Consider the following 16,887-nt stretch of genomic DNA (forward strand, 5'->3'; position numbering starts at 1 on the left):
AAAATGCCTTGTATACTGTTGTTTAGGTTAGTGATCATTGTTTTAGTTTACTGCGGAGCCCCTAGTTCCACTCATTATACCTCTGATACCTCCTTTGTCACACCTCCCACACATGCGGTGACCTCACCCATTATAACCAGCTTATCCAGAGATACAACCTCTCTTATCATCACTCAGTGCCTGGGCTTACCTCCGCAGTACCCGCAACCCACCATACCAGTCTGCACATTATGCCCTGAACCTATTCTACCACGCCCAGAAATCTGCTCCTTTTATTCTTTGTCCACAACGCTCTAGGCGACCAGTTTTGATAGCCTTTAGCCGTACCCTCATCCTACTCCTCCTCTGTTCCTCGGGTGATGTGGAGGTAAACCCAGGCCCTGCGTGTCCCCAGGCACCCTCATTTGTTGACTTCTGTGATCGAAAAAGCCTTGGTTTCATGCATGTCAACATCAGAAGCCTCCTCCCTAAGTTTGTTTTACTCACTGCTTTAGCACACTCCGCCAACCCTGATGTCCTAGCCGAATCTGAATCCTGGCTTAGGAAGGCCACCAACAATTGAGATTTCCATACCCAGCTACATTATTTTCCGTCAAGATAAAACTGCCAAAGGGGAGGAGTTGCAATCTACTGCAGAGATAGCCTGCAAAGTTCTGTCATACTTTCCAGGTCTATACCCAAACAGTTTGAACTTCTAATTTTAATAATGAACCACTCCAGAAATAAGTCTCTCACTGCTATCGACCCCCCCTCCGCTCCCAGCTGTGCCCTGGACACCATTTGTGAATTGATCGCCCCCCCCCCCCCCCCCCCATCTAGCTTCAGAGTTTGTTCTGTCAGTTGACCTAAACTGGGATATGCTTAACACCCCGGTAGTCCTACAATCTAAGATAGATTCCCTCAATCTCACACAAATCATCAAGGAACCCACCAGGTACAACCCTAAATCCGTTAACATGGGCACCCTCAGACATTATCCTGACCAACTTGCCCTCCAAATACACCTCCTCTGTTTTCAATCAGGTTCTCAGCGATCACTGCCTCATTGTCTGTATCCGCGGTCAAACGACCACCCCTCATCACTGTCATGCGCTCCCTAAAACACTTCTGCGAGCAGGCCTTTCAAATCGATCTGGTATCCTGGAAGGATATTGACCTCATCCCGTCAGTCGAGGATGCCTGGTCATTCTTTAAAAGTAATTTCCTCACCATCTTAGATAAGTACGCCCCGTTCAAAAAAATGCAGAACTAAGAACAGATATAGCCCTTGGTTCACTCCAGACCTGACTGCCCTTGTCCAGCACAAAAACATCCTGTGGCAGACTGCAATAGCATCGCATAGTCCCCGAGATATGCAACTGTTCAGGGAAGTCAGGAACCAATACACGCAGTCAGTCAGGAAAGCAAAGGTTAGCTTTTTCAAGCAAGCAGAAATTCCCCTCCGGTAGCTCTAACTCCAAAAAGTTTTAGGACACTGTAAAGTCCATGGAGAACAAGAGCAACGGCTGGCCATGCCTTCCTCCTGGCTACTCCAACCACAGCCAACAGCCCGTACAAATCAGATGGATCAGTACAAATGGACCCGTACAAATCAGCTGGGCTAGACAATCTGGACCCTCTCTTTCTAAAACTATCCGCCGCCTATTACCAGCCTGTTCAACCTCTTTCATATCATCCGAGATTCCTAAAGATTGGAAAGCTGCCACGGTCATCCCCCTCTTCAAAGGGGGTGACACCCTAGACCCAAACTGTTACAGACCTATATCCATCCTGCTCTGCCTATCTAAAGTCTTCGAAATCCAAGTTAATAAAACTGACCATTTCGAATCCCACCGTACCTTCTCCACTGTGCCATCCGGCTTCCCGAGCCGGTCACGGGTGCACCTCGGCCACGCTCAAGGTACTAAATGATATAACCGCCATCGATAAAAGACAGTACTGTGCAGCCATCTTCATCGACCTGGCCAAGGCTTTCGACTCTGTCAATCACCGTATTCTTATCGGCAGACTCAATAGCCTTGGTTTTTCTAATGACTGCTTCGCCTGGTTCACCAACTACTTTGCAGACAGAGTTCAGTGTGTCAAATCAGAGGGCATGTTGTCCGGACCTCTGGCAGTCTCTATGGGGGTACCACAGGGTTCAATTCTCAGGCCGACTCTTTTCTCTGTGTATATCAATGATGTCGCTCTTGCTGCGGGCGATTCCCTGATCTACCTCTACGCAGACGACACCATTCTGTATACTTCTGGCCCTTCCTTGGACACTGTGCTAACTAACCTCCAAACGAGCTTCAATGCCATACAACACTCCTTCCGTGGCCTCCAACTGCTCTTAAACGCTAGTAAAACCAAATGCATGCTTTTCAACTGTTCGCTGCCCACACCCGCCCGCCCGACTAGCATCTCCACCCTGGACGGTTCCGACCTAGAATATGTGGACAACTATAAATACCTAGGTGTCTAGCTAGACTGTAATCTCTACTTCCAGACTCATATTAAACATCTCCAATCAAAAATCTATTCTAGAGTCGGCTTTCTATTTTGCAACAAAGCCTCCTTCACTCACGCTGTCAAACTTACCCTAGTAAAACTGACTATCCTATCGATCCTTGACTTCGGCGATGTCAAAATAGCTTCCAACACTCTACTCAGCAAACTGGATGCAGTCTATCACAGTGCCATCCGTTTTGTTACCAAATCTCCTTATACCACCCACCACTACGAACCGTATGCTCTAGTCGGCTGGCCCTCGCTACATATTCGTCGCCAGACCCACTGGCTCCAGGTCATCTATAAGTCTATGCAAAGTAAAGCTCCGCCTTATCTCAGTTCACTGGTCATGATAACAACACCCACCCGTAGCACACGTTCCAGCAGGTATATCTCACTGATCATCCCCAAAGCCAACACCTAATTTGGCCGCCTTCCCTTCCAGTTCTCTGCTGCCAGTGACTGGAACGAATTGCAAAAATCGCTGAAGTTGGAGACTTTTTATTTCCCTCACCAACTTTAAACATCAGCTATCTGAGCAGCTAACCGATCGCTGCAGCTGTACATAGGTCCATCTGTAAATAGCCCACCCAATCTACCTCATCCCCATACTGTTTTTATTTTATTTACTTTTCTGCTCTTTTGCACACCAGTATCTCTACTTGCACATCATCATCTGCTCATTTATCACTCCAGTGTTAATCTGTTAAATTGTAACTATTCGCTCCTATGGCCTATTATTGCCTACCTCCTCATGCCTTCTGCACACATTGTATATAGACTTTCTTTTTTCTACTGTGTCATTGATTTGTTTATTGTGTTATTGGCTTGTTTATTGTTTACTCCATGTGTAACTCTGTATTGTTGTCTGTGTCACACTGCTTTGCTTTATCTTGGCCAGGTCGCAGTTGTAAATGAGAACTTGTTCTCAACTGGCCTACCTGGTTAAATAAAGGTGAAATAAAAATGTCAAAAATAAAAAGTCTCAGCATGGGGGTGAGGAGGGGTTTTACCTTTGTTTTTGTGAGCAGTGCTCCAAGGCCCCAGAATGTCCCCCCACCTATGGAGCTTCCTCCAACACGCTCAAATGTATCCTCTGATTCAACCTGTTTGGAGAGAAAGATTGTTGAATTAATGGGTAAGTCTACATAGGCCACGTCACACCAGATCTGGAGTGCCAGGCATTGGTACCTTGAAAATGGACACCCCTGAGCCGATGTTGATGAGCAGGTAAGGGAAAATGTCAGGGTGAGTGTTCTGGAAGCGGAACTCAGAGTCTGCATGCTTGGCATAGACAAAGGCCTCATGGGTGATATTCCTCAGCACAAAGTTGCAGCCCTTGATCAGGCATGTCATTTCATCCTCCTTGTCCACCCTAATCAAAACAAAGAATAGCTACATTATAATAAGCAAAACCTTCTACTGGTCATAGGGTCTTTAAAAATAAAAATAAAAACTCACCTGAGTTTCAGTTTCTTCTCTATGAGATCTTTAAACTTGTGAGCCCCTCCACCGGTGGCTTTGATGACTTTGGTGTCAGTGTTGACCAGGTGGTCTTTGATAAAGTCCAGGCAGGTTTCGATATAGGCATTTTCAAATTTGATGAAGTGAAGGCGAGCCGACACCTCCTCCTGCATAGAGATCTCATAGAGGGGGTCACCCTCAGTCTCCTAGTAAAGAGGAGAGACACAGTTAAGAGACCAGGCCAGCACTGCAGATCACCAAGGCAACCTGAGTGGTCTCAGTAAGACCTTTTAAGTCTACACCTTCACTGTCCCAATGTACAAACCTTTTTGATAGGGATGCACGATATCGGATTCGGCCAATATTAGCTAAAAATGGCAACATCAGCCCGATGTCTAGTTTTACACCAATGTGAAAACCGATGTCAACGCTGACACACATACCTATATAACGTAGGTAGATGACGTAATGACGCCATGAAAAATATAGCGCTACATGTGCAACACAGCATTCCTAACCTAGCCCACAATGTCTGCTGTGTGGATCGAACAGTCAACAAGTCAAGCAGTCATTTGAAATAGTAAGAATATTTCAGCGAGACAACTCAAAGGGGAAATCCATTAAAGCCAAGATAATGGAATTCATTGCCCTTGACAATCAACCGTTCTCTGTTGTGTATGATGTTGGCTTTCCCCGACTGGATCGAGCACTGGCACACACTACCAAGTAGGCGCTATTTTTCAGATGCTGCCCTACTGGAGTTACACAGCATCCATGAGCTACTTGATTAATTAGGGCCGATTGAAAGTTTTCATAACAATCGGAAATAGGTATTTTTGTGCGTCGATTTGACGATTAAAATAAAAATATATTATACCTTTATTTAACTAGGCAAGTCAGTTAAGAACACATTCTTATTTTCAATGACGGCCTAGGAACGGTGGGTTAACTACCTTGTTCAGGGGCAGAGCGACAGATTTTCACATTGTCAGCTCGGGGGATCCAATCTTGCAACCTTACAGTTAACTAGTCCAACGCAATAACGACCTGCCTCTCTCTAGTTGCACTCCACAAGGAGACTGCCTGTTACGCGACTGCAGTAAGCCAAGGTAAGTTGCTAGCTAGCATTAAACTTATCTTATAAAAAAACAAGTCATAATCACTAGTTAACTACACATGGTTGATGATATTACTAGATATTATCTTGCGTGTCCTGCGTTGCATATAAATCGGACTGTTTTGCCAGTAGCTCTTCGTTGTGCATGGGAAATAGTCCTATAATTCCTAGAACTACAACCTTAACTTCTTACCCGGGAATATTGAAGACTCATGTTCTGAGCAAGGAACTGAAACGTTAGCTTTCTTACATAGCACATATTGCACTTTTACTTTCTTCTCCAACACTTTGTTTTTGCATTATTTAAACCAAATTGAACATGTTTCATTATTTACTTGAGGCTAAATTGATTTTATTGATGTATTAAGTTAAAATAAATGTTCATTCAGTATTGTTGTAATTGTCATTACAAAAAAAATTATTATATATATATATTATATATATACATATACATATATATACATATATACATACACACACAAATACATTTATTATTATTTATTTATTTTAAATTATATATATATATATTTTTAAAGATATATACAAATAAATTAATTAATTAAATAAAAAAAAATAATAATAATAAATATATATATATATATATACACACACACTTTTTAAATTTTTTATTTTATTTATTTTTTTATTTTATTTTTATTTTTTTAAATCGGACGATTAGACGGTATGGGCTTTTTTGGTCCTACAATAATCGGTATTGAAAAATCATAAATCGGTCGACCTCTAATGGACATCACTGCTATTAGCTTCACGACTGATGACATTTGGACCAGTGATGTCAGCGCCATGATCATTATGAGTAACAGCACATTTGTTCTACGAGGATTTCCTACTGACTAAAGCTGTATTGCATGCTCAAGAATATGCTTGTTCTCATACCGCTGCTGCCATTTCAATGGCATTTGAGAACGTGTTTGAAAAACTTGCCTATCTCCATTCGAACAACTGACTCGAGAAATACAAGGACCGCTACTTCGATGCAGACAAGAAACAGAGTTTACGTGAAAACTTCACTGCTTGATATGCATGATGAAATCCTGATTGAGAACAACAAAACAGCACAAGTGAAAGAAATAGGTTTTGATTATGTTTTACTGGTAATTGCGACATGCGTAAATGCCAACAAAATAACTTTTTGGTCAGTGTGTATTTCAACTAACTGTACTAGAATGCTTAAAAAGGACGCAAACATTTTTAATATCAGTATCGTTTTTTTTGGCAAGGAAAATATCGGAATCGGCCAAAAACATAATATCGTGCATCCCTACTTCTTGATGCCCTAGATCATGAAATCGGTAGCCTATACAAGTCTACCACAAAACACACACTGAAGCAATCCTCTATTGGCTTCTCTCCAACTAAAACAAGCTTGATTAGATTATGTTTCTGTAGCTACACACATTTTTTATCAGGTAGACCCATCAGAGACCTCAGACAAGAAACACAGTTCAGTCTGCTTAGTCAACCAGGCCTAAACACTGTAATAACACTTCATAGCTGAGCACTTTGGCAGCAAATCCCTTTATCCCCTCATTGAGCACTGACAAGACATTTGATGTTATTGTTGCTGCGTAAATGGCTTAAATAGTTGGACATAAGGGGGTGGGGGGGGGGGTCTCATTTTGCCAAGTCTGTCCTCCATCCTCTCTCCTCCACCCTTAGTGACTCGGAAACCGATAAGTAGTCGAGTGGTGTCAATTCGTTAATAGCACACGGAAGATGATACTCCACTCCTCGATAGCCTCATTTTGGCGAGGAAGCACAAGTGTATCTAGCTCTCAAACTCTAGGAGGCATTCTGACTTCACCCTAAAGTTTTCAGCGATTAGAGTCGCCAACGACTGGCTCATGTCATCTACAATCCCGATGCTGTGTTTTAACGTTTAGAAACCTCAATAATCCTCCCTTGCAATATGGCTTTTGAAACATATGGCCGTTAACTTTTATCAGCGAGAAAAAATCTTTCAGATAAAAAAAAAAAAGCTCCTGACCACACCACCCGCGTGACCGTGTGCGTGCGTGAGCATTGCAAAATAAATTTACACTCTACACTGCATATGGAAAGTATTCAGACCCTTTGACTTTTTCCACTTTGTTACACTACAGCCTTATTCTAACATGGATTCAATAGTTTTTTTCCTGCATCAATCTACACACAATATCCCATAATGACAAAGCAAAAACAGGTTCAGAATATTTTGCTAATTTATTACAAAAACTGAAATTCCACATTTACATAAGTACTCAGAACCTTTACTCAGTACTTTGTAGAAGCACCTTTGGCAGCGATTACAGCCCGAGTCTTCTTGGGTATGACATTACAAGCTTGACACAACTGTATTTGGGGAGTTTCTTCCATTCTTCTCCGATGATCCTCTCAAGCTCTTGTCAGGTTGGATGGGGACCATCGCTGTATAGCGATTTTCAGGTCTCTCCAGAGATGTTCGAGTAGGTTCAAGTCCGGCCTCTGGCTGGGCCACTCAAGGATATTCAGTGACTTGTCCCGAAGCCACTCCTGCATTGTCTTGGCTGTGTGCTTAGGGTTGTTGTCCTGTTGGAAGGTGAACCTTCACCCCAGTCTGAGGTCCTGAGTGTTCTAAACAGGTTATTAATCAAAGGATCTCAGTACTTTGCTCTGTTAACTTTCCCTCGATCCTGACTAGTCTCCCAGTCCCTGCCACTGATAAACATCCCCACAACCTGATGCTGCTGCCACCACCATGCTTCACCGTAGGGATGGTGCCAGGTTTCCTCCAGACATGATGCTTGGCATTCAGACCAAAGAGATAAATCTTGGTTCCATCAGACCATATAATCTTGTTTCTCATGGTCAGAGTATTTAGGTGTCTTTTGGCAAACTCCAAGTGGGCTATCATGTGCCTTTTACTGAGGAGTGGCTTCAGTCTGGCCACCCAACCATAAAGGCCTGATTGGTGGAGTGCTGCATAGATGGTTGTCCTTCTGGAAGTTTCTCCCAGCTCCAGAGAGGAATTCTGTCAGAGAAATTTAACATTTTCTTTTTAGAAAACAATTTCTCGCTGATATGAAAGACACACTATATACACAAGTGGACACCCCTTCAAATTTGTGGATTCGACTATTTCAGCCAAACCCGTTGCTGACAGGCGTATAAAACTGAGCACACAGCCATGCAATCTCCAAAGACAGACATTGGCAGTATTAAGGCCTTACTGAAAAGCTCAGTAACTTTCAACGTGGCACCGTCATATGATGCCACCTTTCCAACAAAGGAAAGCCCTGCTAGAGCTGCCCCGATCAACTATAAGTGTTGTTATTGTGAAAAGAAATGTATAGGAGCAACTATGGCTAAGCCGCAAATTAGTAGGCCACACAAGCTCACAGAATGAGACCACGGAGTGCTGAAGTGTGTAGCACATACAAATAATCTGTCCTCGATTGCAAAACTCACTACCAAGTTCCAAAGTGCCTCTGGAAGCAATGTCAACACAAACTGTTCATCTGGAGCTTCATGAAAGGGGTTTCCATGGCCAAGCAGCCACACACAAGCTAAGATCACCATGCGCAATGCCAAGCATCGGCTGGCTTTTGTGTAAAGCTCGCCGCCATTGGACTCTAGAGCAGTGGAAATATTTGTCTGGAGTGATGAATCAGGCTTCACCATCTGGCAGTCTGAAGTATGAATCTGTGTTTGGCAGATGCCAGGAAAATACTACCTGCCCCAATGCATAGTGCCAACTAAGGTTTGGTGCAGGAGGAATAATGGCCTGGGGCTTTTTCATGGTACAGGCTAGGCCCTGTAGATTCAGTGAAGGGAAATCTTGCTTCCAACTTTGAAGCAACATTTTGGGGAAGGCCCTTTCCTGTTTCAGCATGACAATTCCCCCATGCACAAAGCGAGGTCAATACAGAAATGGTTTGTCGATGTGGAAGAACTTGACTGGCCTGCACAGAGCCCTGACCTCAACCCCATCAAATACCTTTAGGGTGAATTGGAACACCGACTGTGAGCCAGGCCAAATCATCAAACATCAGTGCCCGACCTCACTAATGCTCGTGGCTGAATGGAAACAAGTCCCCGCAGCAATGTTCCAACATCTAGAGGAAAGCCTTCCCAGAAGAGTGGAGGCTGTTATAGCAGTAAAGGGGAGACAAACTCCATATTAATGCCCATGATTTTGGAATGAGATGTTTGACAAGCAGGCAAACATTTTAAAAACATATTCTACTTAACCTTTATCAATTAAGTGTTTTTATCACTTTGTATATTTATTTTGGGATTCCAACCAGTAAATGTAATTTGCCTGGTGTCGTGCGATTGGAGCGTTATGGTAGTTTCAAGATAACTGGGAACGAGGGTTGCAAAGGGTTGGAAATTTCTGGTATATTTTCAGAATTCTTCACAGATATTATTCATGGGAAGTTAAGCCCTGGAATTTGGGGAATTTTGCTTAAATTCATTAAAAAAATGTTTTTCAAAAGTTATAAACGAACAGTGAATTTTTTTTGTGGGATACACAAGGCAATTCTAGGTCTTGTGGCATACTTTGGTTAAACTATCCCCAATTCAATGGAATTGCAACCCTCCGCAAGCACAGTGATTCTCAAGATCTTGCTATTGAGCCCACTACTAATACACTGTCTGAGCCAAGGATGACATGCTTTCTGGTAAGTTTTGATTACAATACCGGGTGGGGTGAATATATTTTATATGACATACATTTTTTTTTGTTAACTAGTAATTTCTGGTAGTTCATTTTTGCTGTCATGTGGGTTTTAGCACGCCTGCTAACTGAGGAGAGTTAATTCACCTGTTTCCATACAAGTTTCATTTTTAAAACATGTATCTTACAAAGGAGTTGTTTAATCTGCTTAACTATTTATCTGTACATGGAATTGTATTTATTTTTTTTCCTAATATTTACAGGAAATGCCACGGGCACTATCTGATGTGTGGAGACATTTCACTCCAGCTTATGTAGAAGGAAAAGCTGTGTACATTTGCAAATACTGTGCCAAATCATGTGAAGAATGCAACAAAGATGCAGAGTCATCTGGCCAAGTGCATAAAGTTCCCTCAGCGCTCACAACAAGCAACCTCTGACAATTCTCCCTCTACTTGAGGTGAAAATGATGAATCAGACACCTTATCGACAGCTCATGGTTATCCTGGAATCATTCGTTTTTTGACTCAATGGAGGAACGTAGAGAAATGCTGATGGATGTTTTGCTCGAGCTGTGTATGCAACTGGTTAACCTCTGATGCTCACAGGCAATGTGCATTGGAAGAGATTTCTGAATGTTCTTCGCCCAGCATACACCCCTCCAACCAGACATGATTTATCTACTCAATTGCTGGATGCAGAGTTCAAGTGAAGGTCAAGAAAATCATAGACAAAGCAGGCTTGCAATCATCTTTGATGGGTGGTTGAATGATCAAGGAATAGTTAACTACATCATCTCCACCCCTCAACCAGTATTCAACAAGAGCACAGACAAGGGACAACAGACACACCGGTCTCTACATTGCAGATGAGCTCAAGGCAGTCATCAATGACAGACCACAGAAGACATTTGCACTGGTGACAGACAATGCAGCAAACATGAAGGCTGCTTGGTCTAAGGTGGAGGAGTCCTACCCTCACATCACACCCATTGACTGTACTGATCATGCATTGAATACGCTCCTCAAGGACATCATGGCACTGAAAACAATGGATACACTCTAAAAGAGAGCCAAAGAAATGGTTAGGTATATGAAGGGTCATCAAGTTATAGCAGCAATCTACCTCACCAAGCAAAGTGAGAAGAATAAGAGCACAACATTGAAGCTGCCCAGCAACACCTGTCTGGGTAGTGTTGTCATCATGTTTGACAGTCTCCTGGAGGGGAAGGAGTCTCTCCAAGAAATGTCCATAGCAGTTTGCCGATATGGACAGCCCCATCAAGAGGATCCTCCTGGATTATCTATTTTGGGAGAGAGTGGTAAGCAGCCTGAAACCTATAGCAGTAGCCATTGCATGGATTGAGGGAGACAATACCATCCGGTCTAATGTTCAGACTCTGCTTTCAGATGTAAGAGAAGACATCTGTACTGCCCTGCCCACTTCACTGTTGCTCCAAGCAGAGGAAACTGCAGTTCTAAAATACATCAAAAAGCGTGAAGACTTCTGCCTGAAGCCCATACATGCCGCAGTGTACATGTTGGGCCCCAAGTATGCTGGCAAGAGCATCCTGTCTGGTGTAGAGATAAACAAGGCCTATGGTGTCATCACTACCATGTCTCGCCACATTGGCCTAGATGAGAGCAAGGTTCTTGGCAGTCTGGCGAATCACACTTCCAAGCAAGGACTTTGGGATGGAGATGCAATATGGCAGTCGTGCCAACATATCTCATCAGCCACCTGGTGGAAGGGACTTTGTGGATATGAGGCTCTTTCCCCTGTTGCCTCCTTCCAGCAAATGAGGCTTTTTGAGCCTGACAACAATCCATCCTCAACAAGGATGGAAAGTGACAGTGAAGACGAGGCCTCAGTCTGATGTTCAAGAGGTAGAGGAGGTGCAGAGAGAAGACATGGAAGCCTGAGAGAAAGACAACCAAAGCTTTAGTGTCAAGATTATCATTTTACAGATGTTTATTTTATTTTTTTATTTCACCTTTATTTAACCAGGTAGGCTAGTTGAGAACAAGTTCTCATTTGCAACTGCGACCTGACCAAGATAAAGCATAGCAGTGTGAACAGACAACACAGAGTTACACATGGAGTAAACAATTAACAAGTCAATAACACAGTAGAAAAAAAGGGAGTCTATATACAATGTGTGCAAAAGGCATGAGGAGGTAGGCAAATAATTACAATTTTGCAGAATAACACTGGAGTGATAAATGATCAGATGGTCATGTACAGGTAGAGATATTGGTGTGCAAAAGAGCAGAAAAGTAAATAAATAAAAATAAATAAAAACAGTATGGGGATGAGGTAGGTGAAAATGGGTGGGCCATTTACCAATAGACTATGTACAGCTGCAGCGATCGGTTAGCTGCTCAGATAGCTGATGTTTGAAGTTGGTGAGGGAGATAAAAGTCTCCAACTTCAGCGATTTTTGCAGTTAATTCCAGTCACAGGCAGCAGAGTACTGGAACGAAAGGCGGCCAAATGAGGTGTTGGCTTTAGGGATGATCAGTGAGATACACTTGCTGGAGCGCGTGCTACGGATGGGTGTTGCCATCGTGACCAGTGAACTGAGATAAGGCGGAGCTTTACCTAGCATGGACTTGTAGATGACCTGGAGCCAGTGGGTCTGGCGACGAATATGTAGCGAGGGCCAGCCGACTAGAGCATACAAGTCGCAGTGGTGGGTGGTATAAGGTGCTTTAGTGACAAAACGGATGGCACTGTGATAGACTGCATCCAGTTTGCTGAGTAGAGTGTTGGAAGCCATTTTGTAGATGACATCGCCGAAGTCGAGGATCGGTAGGATAGTCAGTTTTACTAGGGTAAGTTTGGCGGCGTGAGTGAAGGAGGCTTTGTTGCGGAATAGAAAGCCGACTCTTGATTTGATTTTCGATTGGAGATGTTTGATATGAGTCTGGAAGGAGAGTTTGCAGTCTAGCCAGACACCTAGGTACTTATAGATGTCCACATATTCAAGGTCGGAACCATCCAGGGTGGTGATGCTAGTCGGGCATGCGGGTGCAGGCAGCGATCGGTTGAAAAGCATGCATTTGGTTTTACTAGCGTTTAAGAGCAGTTGGAGGCCACGGAAGGAGTGTTGTATGGCATTGAAGCTCGTTTGGAGGTTAGATAGCACAGTGTCCAATGACGGGCCGAAAGTATATAGAATGGTGTCGTCTGCGTAGAGGTGGATCAGGGAATCGCCCGCAGCAAGAGCATCATCATTGATATATACAGAGAAAAGAGTCGGCCCGAGAATTGAACCCTGTGGTACCCCCATAGAGACTGCCAGAGGTCCGGACAACATGCCCTCTGATTTGACACACTGAACTCTGTCTGCAAAGTAATTGGTGAACCAGGCAAGGCAGTCATCCGAAAAACCGAGGCTACTGAGTCTGCCGATAAGAATATGGTGATTGACAGAGTCGAAAGCCTTGGCAAGGTCGATGAAGACGGCTGCACAGTACTGTCTTTTATCGATGGCGGTTATGATATCGTTTAGTACCTTGAGTGTGGCTGAGGTGCACCCGTGACCGGCTCGGAAACCAGATTGCACAGCGGAGAAGGTAAGGTGGGATTCGAGATGGTCAGTGACCTGTTTGTTGACTTGGCTTTCGAAGACCTTAGATAGGCAGGGCAGGATGGATATAGGTCTGTAACAGTTTGGGTCCAGGGTGTCTCCCCCTAATGGCGGCGGATAGTTTCAGAAATAGAGGGTCCAGATTGTCAAGCCCAGCTGATTTGTACGGGTCCAGGTTTTGCAGCTCTTTCAGAACATCTGCTATCTGGATTTGGGTAAAGGAGAAGCTGGAGAGGCTTGGGCGAGTAGCTGCGGGGCGGGCGGAGCTGTTGGCCGAGGTTGGAGTAGCCAGGCGGAAGGCATGGGCAGCCGTTGAGAAATGCTTATTGAAGTTTTCGATAATCATGGATTTATCGGTGGTGACCGTGTTACCTAGCCTCAGTGCAGTGGGCAGCTGGGAGGAGGTGCTCTTGTTCTCCATGGACTTCACAGTGTCCCAGAACTTTTTGGAGTTGGAGCTACAGGATGCAAACTTCTGCCTGAAGAAGCTGGCCTTAGCTTTCCTGACTGACTGCGTGTATTGGTTCCTGACTTCCCTGAACAGTTGTATGTTGAAAACGTTTTTGGGAAACGCGATGGATCATTGGGGATCATTCAATATTCCCTTTTGTTGTTCAGTGAAATCATCCCATGTGAAGAGTCAACTCAATTAAAGTTAAATTCGTAACTACATTTTATATATTTTTTCCATTGGAAGGATTTAGTCATTTGCAATGTCTCCATATGATATGGTAAATATAGCCAATGCAAAAAATCTCTAAATTTAAAATGGTATTAATATTAATTTGCATACATTTCTGTTAATTCCCATATATTCCCACGGAAAGTTTCCACCTCTATATATCCCCCATAATGTGCAACCCTAATCATGACATCAGTGATCTTGACGTCAAAGCTCTAGAAAAATTCTAAAGATTTTTTTCCCAGTCGGAAGTCTGAGATGTCCCAGTTCCCACTGCTTAATTTCAAACATGCGCATTTTTATCAACAGTCCCTCTCCTCAATTATCTTTGACCTTTTTCAAAAGGAAAGAGGACACAGGAGTTGAGCAAATCTAACAGGGAAAAGGCCAAGCTCTTATGTACCGTAAGTCCTCTGCTCCATTGGACCTCAGCGCTGCAACCTGGTTTTAGAGCATTTCGTATTATTCTGTACGTAAATCCAAGACACTACATTTAGTATGATTTGTTATGTTTTGTATGGTATGTATTAATTTGTGGATAATCATCACACGTCATATGATATGTTACGACTTTCTGTCTAACGTTAGCTAGGCTAGGGGTTAGGGTTGAAGCAAATTTATGCTTGACCATGCAGCGGCTTTTGGGGGTTAGGGTTAACTAAAAGGGTTAAGGTTAGAGTTAGGGGAATGGTTAGTTAACATGCCAAGTAGATACAAAGTAGCAAAAAAGTAGTAAGTAGTTTAAATGTTTCTAATTAGCTAAAATGCTAAAGTTAACCATGATGAGATTCGAACTCGCAATGTTCCCTCTAATTTGTTTTGTCACTGAGTAAATTTCAGGTCTGCTGAGCACCAAATTGAACGTTGTGAAAATTCTGTGCAACTTCTGGCGCGCGATTGCTGTGAACACCTTAGGCTGTACTAAGTTATAACAGTTATACTGTGGCTATTTGATCATAATGTAGGCCTACCATCAAAAAACAATGAAGAAAATGCATCCCATAACATTTTAACATGGAAATAGCTGCCTACAGTAGCAGCCAATGTGTGGTGTTCAATGTAGGTCTACATTCCATGAGACTTCTGAAAAAAACAACATGCAGGGCCTGACATTAATCTGTTAATCCACTTTTCCTTCAGACAAGGAGGTGACTGAAAATGTGTTATTTGATGCAAGAAACCACTTAACAAAATAAAATGCACCATTACTCCCATACTACTACTTAGCTTATTCAAACCCGTCTCAAAATACAACACTGGCCCTTTAAGACAAAGAAAAGCTCTTTACCTGACTCTAGAATTGCACATGTATTGTGCTCTTGTAGGAAGCAACCACTTCCCCATTGCTGACTACAAATTATCCATAACTGTTAAAAATTCACTAACTAGCAAAGGTTATGAACAAATGTGCACACGTCACATAAGTAGCTCTCACTTTGATCACAAAACAAGTACATCACCTCATGACCGCTCATGCTGTAAAAACAGTCCAGTTCAAAATAAATGGCACAGATCCTACTGCAGCACTGATTGTTTATGGCGCACCGGTCTGCATAGAGTGCGGACCTGAGTCTTGCCTGTCAATGCAATAGAATCCTACGCCAATGCTTTCTGCATACAACAAGATCTCTTGCATAGTGTGTTTTGATATGTTGCATTTAAAGTAGCTAATATTGTGTTGATTCGATCACAATTCCCACAGTAAAGGAACAACAATAGTGTAAACTAACAGGACAAACTCTAAAAAGTTGAGTGAAGTTCAATCTAGTGCTTCTCTGCATGGCTGAAGTCTCTTCTGCGTGGTAGTCCATGGGGAGCTGCTTGCACGTGCGCAGCTTAGAGGGAACATTGGTTGCTAAACTTTCCTGTTATATGGCCACCCATCCACCCCCAACGAACCACCCTACTTTCGCTTGAGTAACCATCTGTCTATGTAACCAAATTCTGGGTGTCCCGGTTGTACATTTACTATGTCGCGTCTAGTCTGACACCAGGCTGAGTGTACTGACAGTGTTCCAACGTTTATGTATACCACCTACCTTTGCAGTATGGTCGAATGACCGTACTTTCGCTACTTTGTGTTGAACAGTGGAGTAATAGGCGAGTTTCGTCAGAGATCCACCTGTGAGGAAAAAACGTTGATAATTGATCGTAGTAGCTACCTAGTAAGCATGGAATAACATGTCAGACACTGTTGACAGCACAGCCAGTTTGGCTCAGTGGTAAAAATTAGCTAACTTAACAAGCTAGACAGTTGAGAAAACTGCAGCTAAATTGGCCCATAAAATTTGTAATTGCCACTAGATAACATGTATGTCTGTAGCAGGCTTGTGGCGCTAAGGTAACTTCGCAGGAACAGGTACGTAATTTAGTTCATCTAAACACTGCAGCGTTAGTTAGCCAGACAGAACGACAACACGTCGCTGCTTGCTAACCTCTCGTGAATGCCTGGCTGTGTGTGTTGTCAAAGTAAGAAGCCAACTGAATATATTCAAGTAGTGATAGAAAAATGCAACTTAGTGTATGACGTTACCTATGTCTATTGCGAACCTCTTTGCATTTTCCAAATTCCTGAAGATCTCGTCGGGTGGAAGAGTTATGCTTTTATCCATGCTGTGACTACTGTCCACTCTTTCACATCCCGCCGCCATCTTGGAAGTAGACATTGTGCGGATTCGATTACGCTGAGCCGCGGGGCACACTGACTATAGCCCGTGACGTGAACCGGCAGGATGAGCGCCTGTCTCAATCGAATGCTGTTCTGCGCCGCTCGTAACCTGGCTGACATGACCCACTTGACCATAGCTCGGTCATGTTGTCAACAAGGCAGCATGGTGAATCGTCCATGGCCCGGCTCCACCAGGCGGCAAAATGGTTCTTAG

General features: G+C 43.3%; 1 protein-coding gene across 1 annotated transcript in view; it reads right to left on the reverse strand.

Annotated features, from left to right (window-relative positions):
* LOC115138994 (4'-phosphopantetheine phosphatase-like) overlaps positions 1 to 16,671 on the reverse strand; it is a 30,370-nt gene extending 13,699 nt beyond the window's left edge. The window contains exons 1-5 of the mRNA XM_029676173.2: positions 16,539 to 16,671; positions 16,045 to 16,127; positions 3,952 to 4,160; positions 3,682 to 3,865; positions 3,504 to 3,596 (exon numbers count right to left, since the gene is read on the reverse strand). Of these exons, the coding sequence (XP_029532033.1) occupies positions 3,504 to 3,596; positions 3,682 to 3,865; positions 3,952 to 4,160; positions 16,045 to 16,127; positions 16,539 to 16,671 (702 nt within the window). The remainder of the gene's footprint in view (positions 1 to 3,503; positions 3,597 to 3,681; positions 3,866 to 3,951; positions 4,161 to 16,044; positions 16,128 to 16,538) is intronic.
* Positions 16,672 to 16,887: the final 216 nt, after the last annotated feature.

This window comes from Oncorhynchus nerka, linkage group LG2 (genome assembly GCF_034236695.1).
Source record: "Oncorhynchus nerka isolate Pitt River linkage group LG2, Oner_Uvic_2.0, whole genome shotgun sequence".
Taxonomy (NCBI): domain Eukaryota; kingdom Metazoa; phylum Chordata; class Actinopteri; order Salmoniformes; family Salmonidae; genus Oncorhynchus; species Oncorhynchus nerka.